Source organism: Mastigoproctus giganteus, chromosome 2, assembly GCF_048544385.1.
Source record: "Mastigoproctus giganteus isolate SK-2022 chromosome 2, ASM4854438v1, whole genome shotgun sequence".
In the NCBI taxonomy this organism is placed as follows: domain Eukaryota; kingdom Metazoa; phylum Arthropoda; class Arachnida; order Uropygi; family Thelyphonidae; genus Mastigoproctus; species Mastigoproctus giganteus.
This window is the reverse complement of record NC_143576.1, coordinates 130462827-130480788: the sequence shown is the minus strand read 5'-3', so window position 1 is coordinate 130480788 and position 17962 is coordinate 130462827. Positions and strand designations below refer to the sequence as shown.

The following is a 17962-nucleotide window of genomic DNA, read 5'->3' as shown; positions in this document are numbered from 1 at the left end:
CGTCACTCCAAATGTTTGTCTAGTTCAGCCTTAAATTTATTTAAGCTGTCAACTTCCACAACAACAGATGTAATTCTGTTCCAGTAATCAACAACCCGCTGGCTAAAGGCAAACTTCCACACATCCATTCTATAACTGTTTCCTCAATTTGAATCTATGCCCCCCTCAGGTTCTTAATCTGAGCAAGCAGAAGTGTCACGTCAGCATCGAGCCTGCTCAAACCATTCAGGGCCTTATACACCTTAGTTAGATCACCTCACAGGTGCCTAGTCTCTAAATGCTGCAACTTGCAGAACTTAAGCCTTTCTTTGTAAGTTCACCCCTTTGTTGCTCTCACCAATCTTGTTGCCCTTCTCTGTACTCGTTCTAGCAACTGTACATCCTTCCTAAAATGAGGCCTCCAGACCTGTTTGCAGTACTCAAGGTTTGTCCTGACCATTGCCCTATACAAAGGGATAAACAATTCCTTGTCTCTGCTAGCAAAATTCCTATGTATCATTGACAAAGCTCCATGACCTGCTCAGGCAGCCTGTCTGCACTGACTGCACAATTACCACCAGGTCTTTTTCATTCTCCACCTCCCTCAGTGTAGTACCACACAGTAGGTACGTTTCTCTTGGGTTACTGCTACCCATATGCACTACTTTGCATTTGTCAATGTTAAACTTCAGTTGCCAGTTCTCAGCCCATCTGCCTAACTTTTCTAGATCCTGTTGCAGTAGCATACTGTGTTTAGTGTCATTAACAACCCTGCCAACCATTGTATTATCTGCAAACATGGACATTAAGCCTGATATACCTTCATCGATATCATTGATAAATACACAAAACAACAATAGTCCCAGCAGTGAAACCTGGGGGACTCCATTAATATCATTAGTCCACATAAAGCAGTGTCCATTTATTACCACTCACTGCCATCTCCCACTCAACCATCCCTTTATCTATTGCAATAACTTGCTCTTAATGCCATACCACTCCAATTTGTACAGCAGTGTTCCATGTGCAACAGTATCAAAAGCTTTCCTGAAATCCAAGTATATGATATCAAAATTATATTTTGCATCCAGTTCCTTTGTGACCACATTATAGTATCCAATCAAATTGGTCAGACAAGACTTCCCCTTAACAAACCAATGCTGTGTCTGAACTATTACTGCAATCTTGTCTAGGAGATCATGTATCACCTCTTTAGCCAGTAACTTTATTAATTTCCCTTGAACAGAAGCTAAACTAACAGGTCTGTAATTATTTAAGTCACCCTTTGCACCCCTTTGTGAATTGCGGATACATTTACACATCTCCAGTCCATGGGGACCTCTCCTGACTCTAAGGATGCTGCCATAATTATGGCTTAGGGTTTGCTTACTTCCCTTGCTGCCTCCTTCAGTATAACTGAATAGATTCCATCTGCCCCAGGTGCCTTTATTATGTTTAACTTCAACAATTTCTCCTCCACTTTGCTCTCAGTTATTACAAAATCACTTAGCTCCCTGTTAGAGTTCGATAAACTTCTGGCATTCCCCTCCTTGAATAACTCCTCATCTGTGAATGTAGATGTAAAATACTCATTCAGTTTGTTTGCTATCTGAGCAGGATCATCAACAGTCGAACTATCGATATCAGGTGGACCAATCAGATTCATCCCCTTCCTTTTAAAGTTTATATAAGTAAAGAAATCCTTGCTGTTTTTCTTAGTATCCTTTGCCAAATATTTCTCATAATCTGCCTTCGCCTGCCTAACCTCCTTTTTTTTTGACCTGATTACAGACTAGCTTATATCTGCCATAGGCTTCTGAGTTGCTTGATAATTTATATGCATCCATGCATTTTTCTTCTGTCACGAGTCTCATTAGTTCATTTGATAACCATTTAGGCCTAAACCTTGAACAATATTTCTTAATAGGTATGAAACTTTTAGTAGCTTCCACGATCAGCTACTTGAGCAGGATCATCAATAGTCGAACCATCTATGTTAAGTGGACCAATCTGATTTATCCCCTTCCTTCTAGAGTTTGTAAGTAAAGAACTCTTTGCTGTTTTTCTTTGCATCCTTTGCCAAAGATTTCTCTTAATCTCTGTTTGCCTGATAATTTATATGCATGCCATGCATTTTTCTTCTCTGCCAAGGGCCTCATTAATTCATCTGACCTCCATTTAGGTCTGAACCTTGAACAGTATTTCTTAGTTGGTATAAAAAGCATAGTAGCCTTCAAGATTAAGTCCCTGAATGCTTCCCACTTAGAATTCACCATTGGTAACATCATCAGTTGATCCCATTGTTTAGAATTTAAAAACTGTCTGAGACCACTGTAGGCAACTTTACAAAAACAAACCCCCCCCCCCCTTTACCCTTGATGGTAGTTACATCTTTAAGTAAATCCCACATCAGTACACTGTGATCACTGTCGCCTATTTATCATGCATGAATGACCATTCCTGATAGTCAGATAAAGCGAATTACTCCCTCTGGTTGCCCCTCGAACATGTTGCTGTAGAAAACAATCCTCTAATAAATCCACAAAAGTCTTTCTAGCGTGCGAGTGACCAACCCACAAGTTCCAGTCAATATCTGGAAAATTAAAACCCCCCATTACAAGACATTCTGATTTACTGGCCCACTTTATTTCTCTGCACAATTGTTCGTTGTACTCATCATAGTCATTAGGCCTATAATACCCTCCTACTCTCATTTTCCCTTTCCCAGTGTTTAAGTCGCACCAAACACTCAACATTGCACTGTCCACCGGTGTCAACTGGATGCGCTTCCTTAGATTTTGTGTTTCTTAACTAACAGCATATCCCCTCATCCTTTTCTACCCTGTCTGTACACATTGTACTCCCCAAATTCCAATTCTGCACTGCTTATGCCTATGTGACACTGTCTCTAATATGTCAACAATATTTGCCTTTGATGCCTTGATCCGCACTTCAAATTTATTTACTATACTTCTAGCATTGGTGTACATGCATATATACATGCACCTGTTCTTACTCTTAGTTACCTTAACACAGTCCGTTTAATTACTTGTTCATTGATGACTCCCAGCAGCTCCTGAAATCTCCAGCAACTTGCTGTCTAGGCTCTGCTCATTACAATAGAAACAGTATAAGAAACACTTTTGTCTCTGCCTGCGGCTTCTTTTAGTCTTTGAATCCCCCCCCCAAGCTAGCAGTTTTTCGACCCACCTAACCCTGCCTCAGTAGCATCAGCAAATATTCTTTCACCCTTTCTGTTTAAGTGTATCCCATCCCTGTAAAAGCAGCTGCTCCTGTTAGCAAGCACAGAACACGCTGCAAAAAATTCTTCCCTGTGAGTCTTGCACAGTCTCTCCAAGGCTGAATTGATTGACAACACTCTTATTATATACTTCCTCCTATCATGTCTGTGCAGAATTGCAGACACATTCAAATTTAACCCTAACTCACAACTTTTTTTTTCATCTTTGACCTGTACATGTTGAGTAAATCTACAGATTTCTTACTCTTCAGGTCATTAATGCCATGTGTACAACAATATCACCTTTTGTGCCCTTTAAAAAATGATATCTACCCTACAACATTATCAACTGTCACCCCTGGGAGACATACCCTGGTCCTGTTCCACCTATCATTTTTGCATAATATATTTGCTGTCTCCCTGACAATAGTGTCACCAACAATAACTACTTCCTGTGGGACCAGCGTATTCTACTTTGGAGATTGCCACTGTGTTGCCTGATGCACAGCAGTGAGCTCTGGTGCTGAGTTGTGCAGCTGAGAGCTTGATGGGTCTTCATATTAATTCCTTCGAGGGCATCTACCCTACACCTGAAACTCTCATAGACGTCCATCAGAATGCTGAGTTGGCACCTAATTTCTTCACAGTCTCTGCACTTAGCATATACAAAGACATCCTTCTTGGCTAGATCATGTCCTGTTCTAGACAGGCCTCCAAACATTTCACACATTTTTGTAAACTGATGCATTGGAGAATCGGCCCCCGCCCCTCAGTTCTCCTGTGAGCCAGAGTACTACCGTTGCTTTACTGCTCTAGTCTGGGTCATGATTCTGTTTAAGCATAATTTAATTAACAATGAAATTTAAAAGGATTAATAAATTTTACTGATTAATTGATAATACTATACTAATCTAACAGATTTCTAATACAGTGCTACATATTTCACTATTTAGTTTTACATTAAAACTTACGACTTACGATGTGAAGTTCAGGATTTATGTTACGCTATTCCGTATTGTATAACAATGCCGGCAAGTTATGAATGGTAAGATCTGTGTACACTAATTATTAACTTTCAGAATCACTATCTTAATTCAAATAGACCAAGGAGCTTGACTAGGACTATAAAACTACTTATAGAAAGTAATTTAATATAACAATTAAGTCAATAAAATGACTAAATATATATAAAACTTAGTATTCGCCAGAATTATAAAAATCTTGGCCAACACAGTAATAACCTTGCACTTAGAACTACAAAAGGCTTACACTAACCCTTTTGTAGTTACAACAAAGAGTTATTGTTTCTTTCTATGCGAGTGCCGTAGTTGTGCCAAGGATGTACACTACAAGAAGAGGAGTTGGCCTCAATGAAAATCATTAAACACCTGGAATGAAGAACTTAGCATTTGAACATCTGGTAGATCCAAATAAAGTTTTGCTTCCACCACTCCACATCAAACTGGAGCTCATAAAAAATTTCGCGAATTCTTTGGAAGCGAACGGTCCTGCATTCACATACTTGCAAGAGAAATTCACAAGACTTAGTACAGAGAAGATTAAGGCAGGCGTTTCCATTGGTATACAAATAAAGCAACTTTTCAAAGAGGAACAGTTCAAATGTGCCCTTAGTAACAGCGACAAATCAACGTGGAAAGCCTTGTTAAATTTTTTGACTGGTTTTCTAGGAAATGTTAAAGCCAGCAACTACAGGTGACTTTTAGAAGATCTCATTATTTCTTACAAAAAACTGGGGTTAAACATATCATTGAAGATGCATTTCTTGCACTCACACCTGGATTTCTTCCTGCCAAACTGTGGTGCCATGAGCAATGAACATGGTGAGCGCTTCCATCAAGACATCACACCGACGGAACAAAGGTACAAAAGCAAATGAAGTGTCACCGTGTTAGCCAATTATTGTTGGATGGTGAAAAGGGATGCTCCCGAAGCTGAATACAAGCAAAAGGCAAAAAAGATCCCGTGTTTGACACAGGTATGTTGTAGTAGCTACATCTTAGTAGATGTAGCTACTAAGTAGATGTAGCAACATCGTATTAATAAAAAAATACCTTGTATAAATATAAAAATTACTTTTTATTTGAAAACAAGAGCCAATCTGCCATTTTAAGCACTATTTCCGTGTTTAGCACCCAAAAATCTATAAAGCAAACTTACTTTCATTCCCGTTATGATCCAAAATTTGTTGTTCAGTGTAATCTCAACACAGATGCACTGGCTTCTTGCAATATTCTAGTGGTATGCTGGTCATACACTGTGGATGGTATCTTGTAGTTTCTGTAGAATGAATGAAAAAATTCTGATGCCAGATAGCCCTTTCGATATCATCCCACATGCGCTGTACAGGATTAAATTGAATGACTTTGGGGCTGTTTAAGAAAGGAGAATGTGCCTCAAATGAGTCCAAACAAGATTTAATAATGGTGGCATGATGCATCCTGTTGGACGTAACTACTTACCTTGGAGATATGTCAACCTAAAGGTGCATTTGGGCTTTGGGGGTATGCATTCAGGTATTGGTCATTAGAATTAAGGACCCATGAAGACATTACCCAGTCTTGTATGCATCACTATCCATAACTTCATGTTGTTATCGCCATACACTAAACCTATCATTAGCATCTTGCAGTTAGAAGTGAGATTTATTTGCCTACCAGACCCTTTTCCAGTCTGTTAGTGTCCAGTGATTAATGTGATGATTAATAACCTATTGTAAGTATTCCTTCCTGTTGTTTATAGACAGTAGTGGTGTATGGTGAGGGTGTTTACTTAGATGGCCTTCTTCTATATTTCTTGATTGAACTAGCTGTTATTGCTTTCAAGGCATCAATATGATCCTGAAAGTTCTTCACTCCTCTGAAATGTCAGTTATAGTTTTCAACTTGCAAAACATTTCATGCATCATTTATTTTGAAACCTTTCCCCGTTTATATTATAGAAAAATCATATAAAGTCAGAGGAGTTTACAAAATGGAGAATGCAAGAATATTATACTATATTTAGTAGTCATGCAGCTTAAACCACAGTCACTCAAAGCACATACACTGGCAACTTTGGGAAAATAGATTTTTTCTAAATAATAGTCTAATGCAGTTAGACTATTATTTAGCAGTTAGATTATTATTTAGAAATAATAGTCTAACTGCATTAGACTATGTCTAACTCATAGGTAGAAAGTGGTTAAATATTTTATTTTTAGTTCTCATAAACTTTTTTTTATTTGAATAAATTATTATTATTATTATTTATTTATTATTATTATTTTTTTTTTCAGAAATTGCAAGATTTTGAAACATCTACAGGGATTGAATTTACACACATTCGAATACTTGCCCGTGCTTTCACTCATCGTAGTGTTGGTTATAATAATCTTACTCTGTGAGTTTTGAATCATTCATGTCAATAAAGTTAGTTTTTTAGTATATGTCAAAGGAATGATTGGGATGTGATTTTTTTTTTTTTTTTTTTTTCTTGTGGAGACCATATTTCATTTCTGTTCTGTTTTTTGATTTCAAATTACAAAATGATGAGCATTTTCAAAAAGAAGTTGTTGCACATATTCTGAAACTTCAATTAGAAGAGCATTTCAACGTTGTATGTAAAATGGGAACAGAGGATTATACCATTTTATAGCTATGCATATCTCACTTATAATTTGATAAACACAGAACTCCTTGTTCTACATATGGTAAGGAGAAAGATATAATTAGGTTCCGGAAGGGATTAGTCATTATTTTTTGTTTGGCTGGCTTGACAGGTTTGCAGACCATTGGCAGCTTGTGCTGCTAGTGCAAAAGGTTGATTATCGTGAACTACAGTTATCCCTGTCACCGGAGTTTTTGAAGGTGGTGGCAGTTATATCACAGTCCAGTGGAATATCAGGTATAAGTCCTGGCCAATTTTCTAATATATTGATAGTGAAGCATTTGGTATCTTCCAACATATATTTTATTAGCTAGTTTAAAGCATATTCATATATAAATGTTAGAAGATGACCAACTGCTTCAGCATCAGTATAAAGAATTGGCTAAGGCTTATTCCTGTTAACTGACATGCCAGTGTGCAGTGCTGTGCTATGTTATAATTGGCTGCCATTTTCAGTCAGTCTCCAGTGATATTCAAAATTTCTATACCTGCCCAAATCATGCATTGCGCTAGTTAGAATAACCACCTTGCATCTTAAAACTGCAAGCCTCTAAATGCAATTATGGTTATCCGAGGGGCTTTCATAGCACAGAATGGAGATCCACAATTCAATTTTTGTGGCATAGAAAGTAGATCAGATCAGTATTGTGGAATACCATTTCATCCTACCACTGCTCCTTTGTTTTTATTTATTTTTTTTTTCCCCAAACAAGATTAATGGATATGTTCATTCAGGATGGCTTCCACCATTTGCCACACTGGATTATTTATTCAGGATTGATTAGAGGCAAATTATTGCCAGTTGGACATCATTCATATACGTCACAGTGAATTTCTAATCTTTTACAATTAATGTGTACAGTTTTGTATGAAATGGCACCAATGAAATAATTAAAGCTAAAATTTTTATAAATATTTAATTTTCCATAATGAATTAAAATACAAAGCCTATTATCAGATTTTATTATTATCCCTCCCCAACCAGTATTCCATTGAGTAAAGACCCACAAAGTCGGATCTTAAAATGTGGTCTCCCAAAGCAATTAAACTTTTACATCACAGTTTATGTAACTGTCATTGAAATCATGTTATTTCTTTCTAGTGTTAACTTTTGTAAGGTAAAAAAAAATTAATTTATGGAATACTAATGTGATTTATATTTTAATTAGTGTTTTTATAAATTAGAATTAATATATTTTTAAATCTGTTTCCCCCCCCCCCTTACAGAGGATCTAATCAGCGCCTAGAGTTTCTAGGAGATACTGTTCTTCAGCTAGTAGCATCTGAATATTTATACAAATATTTTCCTGATCATCACGAAGGCCATCTCTCGGTAATTTTGTAACGTGTTATTTCTTTGTTTTATTACTGCTTATAAGTATTTCACTTGACCATAATAACACTCCTACTTTAGGTAAATTTGTTATTGGGACATGGAAGATTGCTTGCGCCCCCCCCCCCCTTTTTTTTTTTTTTTTTTTTTTTAAAGTTGAAGTGGTGGTTTCTGATACATGAATTCATTTTACACCAGTGTTTCAACTACATTTTTCTAAATTTGGTCTTGGGGTGGGGCTTGTGATCTGGTTTGTCAAAGCCCAAGATTTATTAATTCCTTTTTGTGCAAATTATACTGTTAATTAATTTGTTGTAAAATTATAGATGTAAAGAGAAATGCATTAAAATAATCTATTGGATGCTTAAAGAAATGAATTAAGAGCAATCATATTATCTGAAAGAGGATTTTAATTCTGGGAACTTGGCTATGAAAATTACTATAAAATTTTTTGAAATTGTGGTTATGGCATATAAACTGAATTGAAAAAGGAGAAATTCTTCAGGCATTCATAACATTTCTTATAGCCAGGGATTAAAATTAGCTGCATGTAATGAAAGGAGTGTATAACACTGTAGCCGATCATGTCATAAAATAAAGAACTCGCTTTAAATTAGCATGTTCTTGATAAAGTCCAATATTAAAGGTAGTGGAATTTATCATAGCTAGGAATAAATGATCTTGGATATGAATAAGCAATGTGCATTTTACAGTTGGTTCACTTTTTGATTCTTTTAGTATTGGTAGTAGTAGTAGTATTAATATGGGAGAACCATACACAAAAGCCAAGCTTATGTAGCATATGCTTTCAAAAAGAAATAAATGATTAAATTGAATTTAAAAAATAAAATAAATTATTTCCCTTGTGTTATGTTTTATCCATTTTTTCTACATATTTATCTAATCTTTCATTTGAATCTCTGTCCCCCTTTGCAATACTCTTAATCTGATTATTAGCAGTGACTCTTCATGCATTAAGTGATAAAGGAACAAGCATGGTGGCAGTGATTTTCCCATTTACATCATCCCAGAAAGATAAAAATGCCCCATACTTTTTTTTTTTTTTTTTTTTTAGTTTTCTCAACTCTTCAAGGCTTTAAACACCTCAGTTCAGAGCTCAACACAGATGTCTTGTTTCCAAACTGTGTTGCTTACAAAACTGGCATCTCTTTACATCCTAATTAATTTTGTTGCCCACTTTTCAGTCCTAAGCAAGTTTATATAATATTCTGAAATGATGCTTTCTGACCTGTATACAGTATTCAAGGGGTGGTCTCCATTGATTTCTACAATGGGATAATTCTTCTTTATCTCTTATTGTAAAATTCCTGCATGTCGTTGATAGTAGCCATGTGGACCATCTGGACAGGCCATGCAATTATATTGCAATTACAACATGGATTTGTTAAGGAGCCAGTGTTGTTTAACCAATCTCATAAGTTACTGTGATGCAGTGACCTAGGAACTAAATGCAAAAATTAATTTTGACATATTTAGCATTAGCATTAGTAGAGGCATTTGATGCAAGAAAGCAAGCTTATGCAGCATCAGCCAAAAAAAAAAAAAAAACCACTTCCACTTCACCCCTCTGTTCGTTCAAAATACCTGTCCAGCTGAGCCTTAAACTTATTTAGGTTATCAACTTCCATGACAAGGGATGGAAGTCTGTTCCACCAACCAACCACCCGCTGGCTAAAGGCAAATTTCCGCACGTCTATCCTACATCTGTCTTTCCTCAATTTGAATTTATGCCCTCTCAGGTGATTATTCTGAGCGAGAGGAAGAATCCCATCAGCATTGAGCATGCTCAAACCATTCAAGGCTTTATACACCTCTATCAGATCACCTCGCTGGTGCCTAGTCTCCAGACACTGTAATTTGCAAAACTTAAGCCTTTCTTCGTAAGAGCACCCCTTTGTTCCATTCACTAATCTTGTTGCCCTTCTCTGTACTTGTTCCAGCACTCTAGGTGTGGCCTGACCATTGCCTTATACAAGGGAATAATCACCTCCTTATCCCTGCTAGAAAAATTCCTATATATCATTGACAATACACCATGAGCTTCCTGATATCCAAATATATGGATATCAGGAAGGCTTTTGGTGCTGTTGCACATAAAAGACTGCTATACAAATATATGGAGCAATGTGGCATTAAGGGCAAGTTGCTGCAATGAATAAAGGGATGGTTAAGTGAGAGTCGGCAGAGAGTGGTAATAAATGCACATTGCTCGGAAGTTTCCAAACATCCCTTCCCCAATTCTTTCATACAATGGGCAAGAACTCTCTGGTCCTCTAGATATAGCGAATGCCTTGGTACCTTTGCCGAAGTCTCTGCTGCATCAAATTACACTCCGAAATTCCAAAAAATTAAGACCTCCAACGAACAGAGGCCCATCAACTTTAGAACCTCACTATCACTTCCGTATAATCAGCCTCTTGAATATTGTGAACATTATGTCATGCTGCAGCATCTCGATGAGCAAAACTTACAAATGCTGCTAGTCTTCTTTAACCGGATCTTCCTGGAACATATTTATCAAACCTCTTGGCACCATGCTACAGTTTTGCCCATTTTGAAACCTGGAAAAGATCCTTCCAGTCCTAATAGTTACAGGCCAATCTCTCTGTCCAGTTGCCTTGGTAAAATTCTTGAAAAAATGATCCACAGTCGACTCAGCTGGATCATTGAAACTGAACAACTACTGAGTAATTGTCAACATGGCTTTGGCAAAAATAGGTCCTCTCTAGATCTGATGATCAAGGCCAAATCTGAAATTCGCAATGCCTTTGTGAAAAACGAACACCCTGTCATGGTCTCCATTGATATAGAAAAGGCATTTGATACTACCTGGTGGTATGGCATTCTCAGTGACCTACATAATCTTGGTCTATGAGGCAACCTGCCTATATTTATTAGGAACTTCCTCCAGAGCCGTTCTTTCCAGGTTCGATACCAAAACTCCCTTTCTTCTACATTCTTGCAGGAAGAAGGAGTACCACAGGGGTCGATTTTGAGCGCAACCCTATTTGCCCTCAGAATTGATTCCATTTCAAAAGAACTTCCAAGTACTGTAGAAGTCTATCTTAATGCTGATGATCTCTCCATTTCTTGCCATTCTCAGAGCATGAGATCTATTGAACGGCAATTGCCAAAAGTCCCTCAATAAAATTCAAAAATGGGCTGGTTTCAATGGATATCGGCTTTCCCATCAGAAAACAGTTGCAATCCACTTTTGCAATCAACATAAATTACATATAGACCCTGAACTTCGGATATCAAATTCCACCATCCCGATTGCCAACAATATTAGATTCTTGGGATTAACATTAGACAGCAAGTTAAATTTCTTTGAGCACATTAAAGTAATACGTACTACCTGTCTGAAAAAACTGAACATGCTAAGAGCTCTATCTGCCCAGTCTTGGGAAGCAGATCGTACAACTTTGCTGCTCTTATACAGAGCACTGATTAGATCTCGGTTGGATTACGGTGCCCCAGTTTATGATTCTGCCCGAAAGAGTGTATTGCGCTGGCTCTATCCTGTACAACACAATGCACTGAGGGTTGCTCTTGCTGCTTATAGGACATCACCAACCTATAGTCTATATATTGAAGCCCATGAACCCCCTCTGTACCTCCGCAGAAAAATGTTACTACTTAAATATGCAGTCAGAATATGAAACTGTTCTCCGCACCCCATCCAACCATATCTCTTTAATCCACCATTTCATAATCTCTTTAGAAATAAACCAAATAAAATACGACCAGCAGGCCTACGGCTCCTTTAAATAGCACAAAATTGGAATGTTCCTCTCCAGAGTAGCCAGCACAGAAAGTATTATTCTCACCCACCATGGATTCCATTTCCTCAACCAGCCTACGATAATTATTTTCTCCAATGGGGAAAGAATTGTTTTCCGACTCTGAATGTGCAACAACTACATGCTAGCCATATTCAAAACTATTTTGACTTCTTACCGATATATACTGATGGTTCCAAATCTCATTCAACTGTTGGAGCAGCAGCAGTGTTTCCCTCTGCTATCATATCAGCCTCTCTTCCACCTGAGTACAGCAGCTTTTCAGCAGAATTATATGCAATACAATTAGCTCTAGAAAATTTGACTCTTCACCCCTCTGCAAAATATTTAGTTTACACCGACTCTCAGCTCAATTAGAGCAATGCAGAATCTCTCTCATAAGGATCACCCTGTATTAAATCAAATCAAGAATTTGCTGTTAAAAATTAAAGATCGTCAGCAACGAGTGAACTTTTGCTGGATTCCAGCACATTCAGGCATCAAAGGGAACGAGCTGGCTGATATTTCTGCTAAAAATCCGTCAACATTAGACTTAACCTCTGTCTTTATTCCAGTTTATGATTATAATATTATAATTCAAACAGCATACCATGCACATTTATTTTACACCGACTCATTAAACAAACAAATAACAAACTTTTCCAGTTGAAACAGGACCCAAAATTTTGGCACTCATGCATTCAGACATTACGGCGAGAAGAAGTGGTACTCGCACGGATTAGAATAGGACATACCCATCTAACACACCTCCATCTACTCACAGGCGATGATCCCCCTCAGTGTTCACAGTGCTCTGAACATCTAACCGTCAAACATGGTTTGATTGATCGACAACATCGAACTTCAACATTTCATTCTCTGCAAATCTCCGAGAAGGGATAACATTAAATGATATTATTGGTGAAAATGCAAATATTAATGAACCTTTCTGTTATTTGAAACAAATAGGAATGTATGAACGACTATGATTAGTTTTTGACATGATATGAGATTGAACTGTCTTCACATTAAATATTTATTTATTTGTATTTTTTGAACATTCCTATGAATATGCACAATATAGCCACAGCAGCTTGTGCGCCATTAAACACTCATACCACACACACACACACGCACATTGCTCTATGTGGATTAATGTTATTAGTGGAGTCCCAAAGAGTTCGGTGCTGGGCCCATTGTTGTTTTGTGTATTTATCAATGATATTGATGAGGGTATATTGAGCTTAATGTCTAAATTTGCAGATGATACAGTGGTTGGCAGGGTAGTTAATGACAGTCATCAGGGTGAACTACTGCAACAAGATCTAGGAAAATTGGGTCCGTGGGCTGAGAAATGGCAGTTGAAGTTTAGCATTGACAAATGCAAAGTACTGCATATGGGTAGCAGTAACTCCAGATTAACTTATCAACTGTATGAAACTACACTCAGGTAGTAGAAAATGAAAAAGAAAATGAAAAAAGGTAATTGTGCAGTCAGACATGAAATTCTCTGAGCGGTGTAGACATGCTGCCAGCACAGCTCATGGGGCTGTGTCAATGATATACAGAAACTTTGCCAGCAGGGATAAGTAGGTGATTATCCATTTGTATAAGACCATGGTTAGGCCACACCTTGAGTACAGTATATAGATCTGGGGGGCTCACTTTAGGAAAGATGTAGATCTGCTGGAACGGGTGTAGAGAAGGGCAACCAGACTGGTGAAGAGAACAAAAAGGTTCTCTTACCTAGAAAGGCTCAAGTTCTGCAAATTTCAGTGTCTCAAGGCTAGGCACCTGCGGGGAGATCTGACTGAAGTGTTTAAAGCCATGAATGGATTGAATAAGCTGAATGTTAATGGCATTCTTCTGCTTGCTGAGACTGCACACACATTAACTTGAATTTATGTGTCATAAATTCAAGTTGAAGAAGGGTGGTCGCAGGATAGAAGTGCTGAAGTTTGCCTTCAACCAGCGGGCGGTTGATCATTGGAACAAGCTTCCACCTGTTATTGTGCAGAAGTGGGTTGAATAAATTCAAGGAAGAACTAGACAAATTCTTGGGGGTTATGGATAGGTGAACTGTGTAGTTTTTTTTTTTTTTTGCTGATGCTATATAAGCATGCTTTTTTGCATCATTTGCCATTACTACTACTCTCCTGGCAGGATGGGAGAATTTGGCTCATTCCTTTTTCTTTTTAGTGTTCGCATGTGCAAAGAATTCTTTACTGTCTTTCTGAGACTTCATTGACAAATTCCTTTTTATGAGTTGCTTTAATCTGTCATATGGAAATATCCCAAGCAGGCTTCTCTTCTGGAATCAATTTCAGCAATTCTTTGGTTATTCATACTATATCATTTCCCTTTCATATCTATACCTCTTAGGAATTTTAGTTTCTCCTGCTGAATTGACGTCAAGTTGTTTAAAACCAAGATTATCCCCCATTAAGAACATGAAAACCTTTCCATTTACTTTAATAATTGAAGGTTAAAAAGGCCTCTGAATGTGGTATTCATGATAAGGTTAAAAATACTGTTTACTCCGGACAAATGTAAAACAAATATGTTGTAGGTAGTACCCTTTAATAAGGTAAACTAAAGCAAAAGCAAACAAATTAAACCAAATTAGTGCAGAAGCTTTCAAGTCAGAGTCTCTTCATCAGCTGAATATACATTAGTATGAAACAAAGAATGCCCGGTCATGTTCATGTGAGGTAAAGCATGGTACGAGTGCAAGCAACAATTACTGGTTGGAGTTAGACGTTTGTGGCTGTGATTGCAAAGTGCGTACGTGTGGCACCTGCCAATGCTCATCATAGTGAAGGATACCTGGCTCCATAATAGGATGAATATGTGCTCCTTTATTGCAGTTTAAAGCACCATACCAACATGATATGTGGAGTGATTCTAGCCACAATTGTTGGTGGTAATTTCGCAAGTGGTCGATGACTTTGATGTCTCGGCATGGGTCAAGATCGTGCTGACCTGTCCAATAATGCTTTGCGACCGTCAAGTGCTCCGTATCAGTAGATAGGATTGCCCTCTCGTGCTCTGAGATCTGGTCTCAGAGTCTTCTGTTAGATTTCCCCAATGTAACAATCACAACGGTCACGGCAGGAAATGCAATACACCGAGCCGCTCCGTAACAGGGAGAGGATTGGCGTTTTCACTCTCGATAGGAGGGATTGCAGTTTTCTGCCAGGTAGCAGTGCACACTTTACCTGATGGGTGCGTAGGATTTTAGAGAGGCATTGCAATATGCCAGGGTAATAGGGGATAAAGGCGGTCATGGTTGTGTTATCATTGTGGGAGGCCCTAGGGTGTGCTGCGAGCTCATGGACCTGCAGATTACATTTGTCTAGGGCACAGGTAGGATAGCCACATTTGGACAGATCCGTCTTTACTCTCGTAACCTCATCATGTCTTTTGTCCATGGAACTGGAATGGGTCCAGACATGGGCGAAAAGGGTGCATGCAGTACTGAGAATCTGGCAATGGGCGTGTGCCGATCTATAGTTGGTGAATTAGCCAGCACATATTGGTTTAGGGTAGACTGAGGTTCTTAAATGAGTGCCCTCGCACCGAACTAGAACTTCCAGAAAGAAGAGGGCATTACCTGACTCCAGCTCAATGGTGAACTGGATAAAGGACGACAGAGAGTTGAGTTGGTGTAGAAGTCAGTTTTCCGAGCCCCGGGGGATGATTACAAACACATCATTGACGTAGCATCACCAGAAGGTGATTGGATCTAGTAAGTAGTAGTAGTGGCATGTGATGCAAGAAAACGAGAGTATGAGCTTATGCAGCATCAGTCAAAAAAAAAAAAAAAAAAAAATCACACCATTCTCTCCATAATGGTGTGATTATGGAGAGAAATACCTGTCCAGTTCCTCCTTAAATTTATTTAACCTATCAACTTTCACAACGACAGATGAAAGTTTGTTCCAGCAATTAACCACCCGCTGGCTAAAGCAAATTTCTGCACATCTATTCTACATCTGTCTACCCTTAGGTTCATAATCTGAACAAGTGGAAGGATCCCATCAGAATTCAGCGTGCTCAACCCATTCAAGGCCTTATACACCTCAATCAGATCACCGCACAGGTGTGTAGTCTCCAGCCACTGCAGGCTTCTCCGTAGCCAGATGGGAAGGAGCAGCAGTGCGTAGCACACGCTTCTTGATTAGACTGGGGTTCGAGCCCGTCACCACCAAATACGGAGGATGTGGAAAAAGTCAGGAAATGACCACTGCATGTCCCGGAGCAATATGGCCTTAGTTGCTAATGCTCCTAAAAACCAAATAACAAACAAACAATCTTCAGCCACTGCAATTTGCAGAACTCAAGCCTCTCTCTCTCTCTCTCTCTCTCTCTCTCTCTCTTTTGGTAGGACGATCCCGGATCCCTTCATTTCCCTCACCAATCTTGTTGCCCTTCTCTGTACATGCTCAAGGAAATCTACATCCTTCCTAAAATGAGGCCTCCAGACCTGTACGCAGTACTCAACCATTGCCTTATACAGTGGCCCAACCATTGCCTTATACAGAGGGACAATCGCCTCCTTTTCCCTGCTAGCAAAATTCCTATATATCATTGACAAAACCCTTCTCTCTCTCTCTCTCTCTCTCTCTCTCTCTCTCTCTCTCGGTAGGAGGATCCCGGATCCCTTCATTTTCCTCACCAACATTGTTGCCCTTCTCTGTACATGCTCAAGGAAATCTACATCCTTCCTAAAATGAGGCCTCCAAACCTGTACGCAGTACTCAAGGTGTGGCCCAACCATTGCCTTATACAGAGGGACAATCACCTCCTTTTCCCTGCTAGCAAAATTCCTATATATCATTGACAAAACCCCATGACCTGCCCTGGCAGCCCGTCTGCATTGCTCAGAAAACTTCATATCTGACTGCACAGTTACTCCCAGGTCTTTTTCATTTTCTACCACCTTAAGTGTAGTATCACACAGTTGGTATGTTTCTCTGGGGGTTACTTCTACCCATATGCAGTAGTTTTGCATTTGTCAAGGTTAAGCTTCAGTAGCCACATCTTAGCCCATCTGCCCAAATTTTCTAGATCCTGTTACAGTACGACACTGCCATTACTGTCATTAACAACCCTGGCAACCTTTGTATCATCTGCAAACTTTGACACTAAGCCTGCTATACCTTCATTAATATCATTGATAAATATACAAAACAACAGAGGACCGAACACCGAACCCTGTGGGACTCCACTAATAACATTAGTCCATGAAGAGAAGCACCCATTGATTACTCTGTCCTCTCCCACTCAACCATCCTTTTATCCATTGTAGCAACTTACCCTAAATACCATTCTGCTCCAGTTTGTACAGTAGTCTTCCATGCGCAACAGTGTCAAAAGCTTTCCTGAAATCCAAAATATGATATTAAAATTATTTTTTGCATCCAGTTCCTTTGTAACCACATCATAATATCCTATCAAATTTGCCAGACAAGACTTTCCCTTAACAAACCCATGCTGTGTCTGAATTATTGCTGCAGTCTTGTCTAGATGATCCTGCAATGCATCTTTAACCAGTGACTCCATTATTTTACCCGGAACAGAAGTTAAACTAACTGGTCTGTAATTACTCCTGTCACCCTTTGATCCCCCTTTGTGAATTGAGGATACATTTGCACATCTCCAGTCCTTGGGGACCTCTCCTGAGTCCAAGGATGTTCTCATAATTATGGCTAAGGATTTGCTTACTTCCTTTGCTGCCTCCTTTAATATAACTGGATAGATCCAATCCACCCCAGGTGCCTTTCTTATGTTTAACTTCAACAATTTCTCCTCCACTTTGCTCTCAGTTATTACAAAATCATTAAGCACCCTGCTACAATTTGATAACCTTCTGCCATTTTCAAACCCATGTGTGAATCCTCATGTGTGAATGTAGATGTAAAATACTCATTCAGTTTG

At 38.7% G+C, this 17962-nt stretch overlaps 1 protein-coding gene across 2 annotated transcripts in view; it reads left to right on the top strand.

The window, feature by feature from the left end:
• Nucleotides 1-17962, top strand: part of drosha (ribonuclease 3 drosha) — a 357699-nt gene that overhangs the window by 291110 nt on the left and 48627 nt on the right. For both annotated transcript variants that reach the window (XM_090389541.1, XM_090389540.1), the window contains 2 exons: nt 6516-6619; nt 8114-8219. In XM_090389541.1, coding sequence (XP_090245667.1) covers nt 6516-6619; nt 8114-8219 — 210 coding nt within the window. The remainder of the gene's footprint in view (nt 1-6515; nt 6620-8113; nt 8220-17962) is intronic.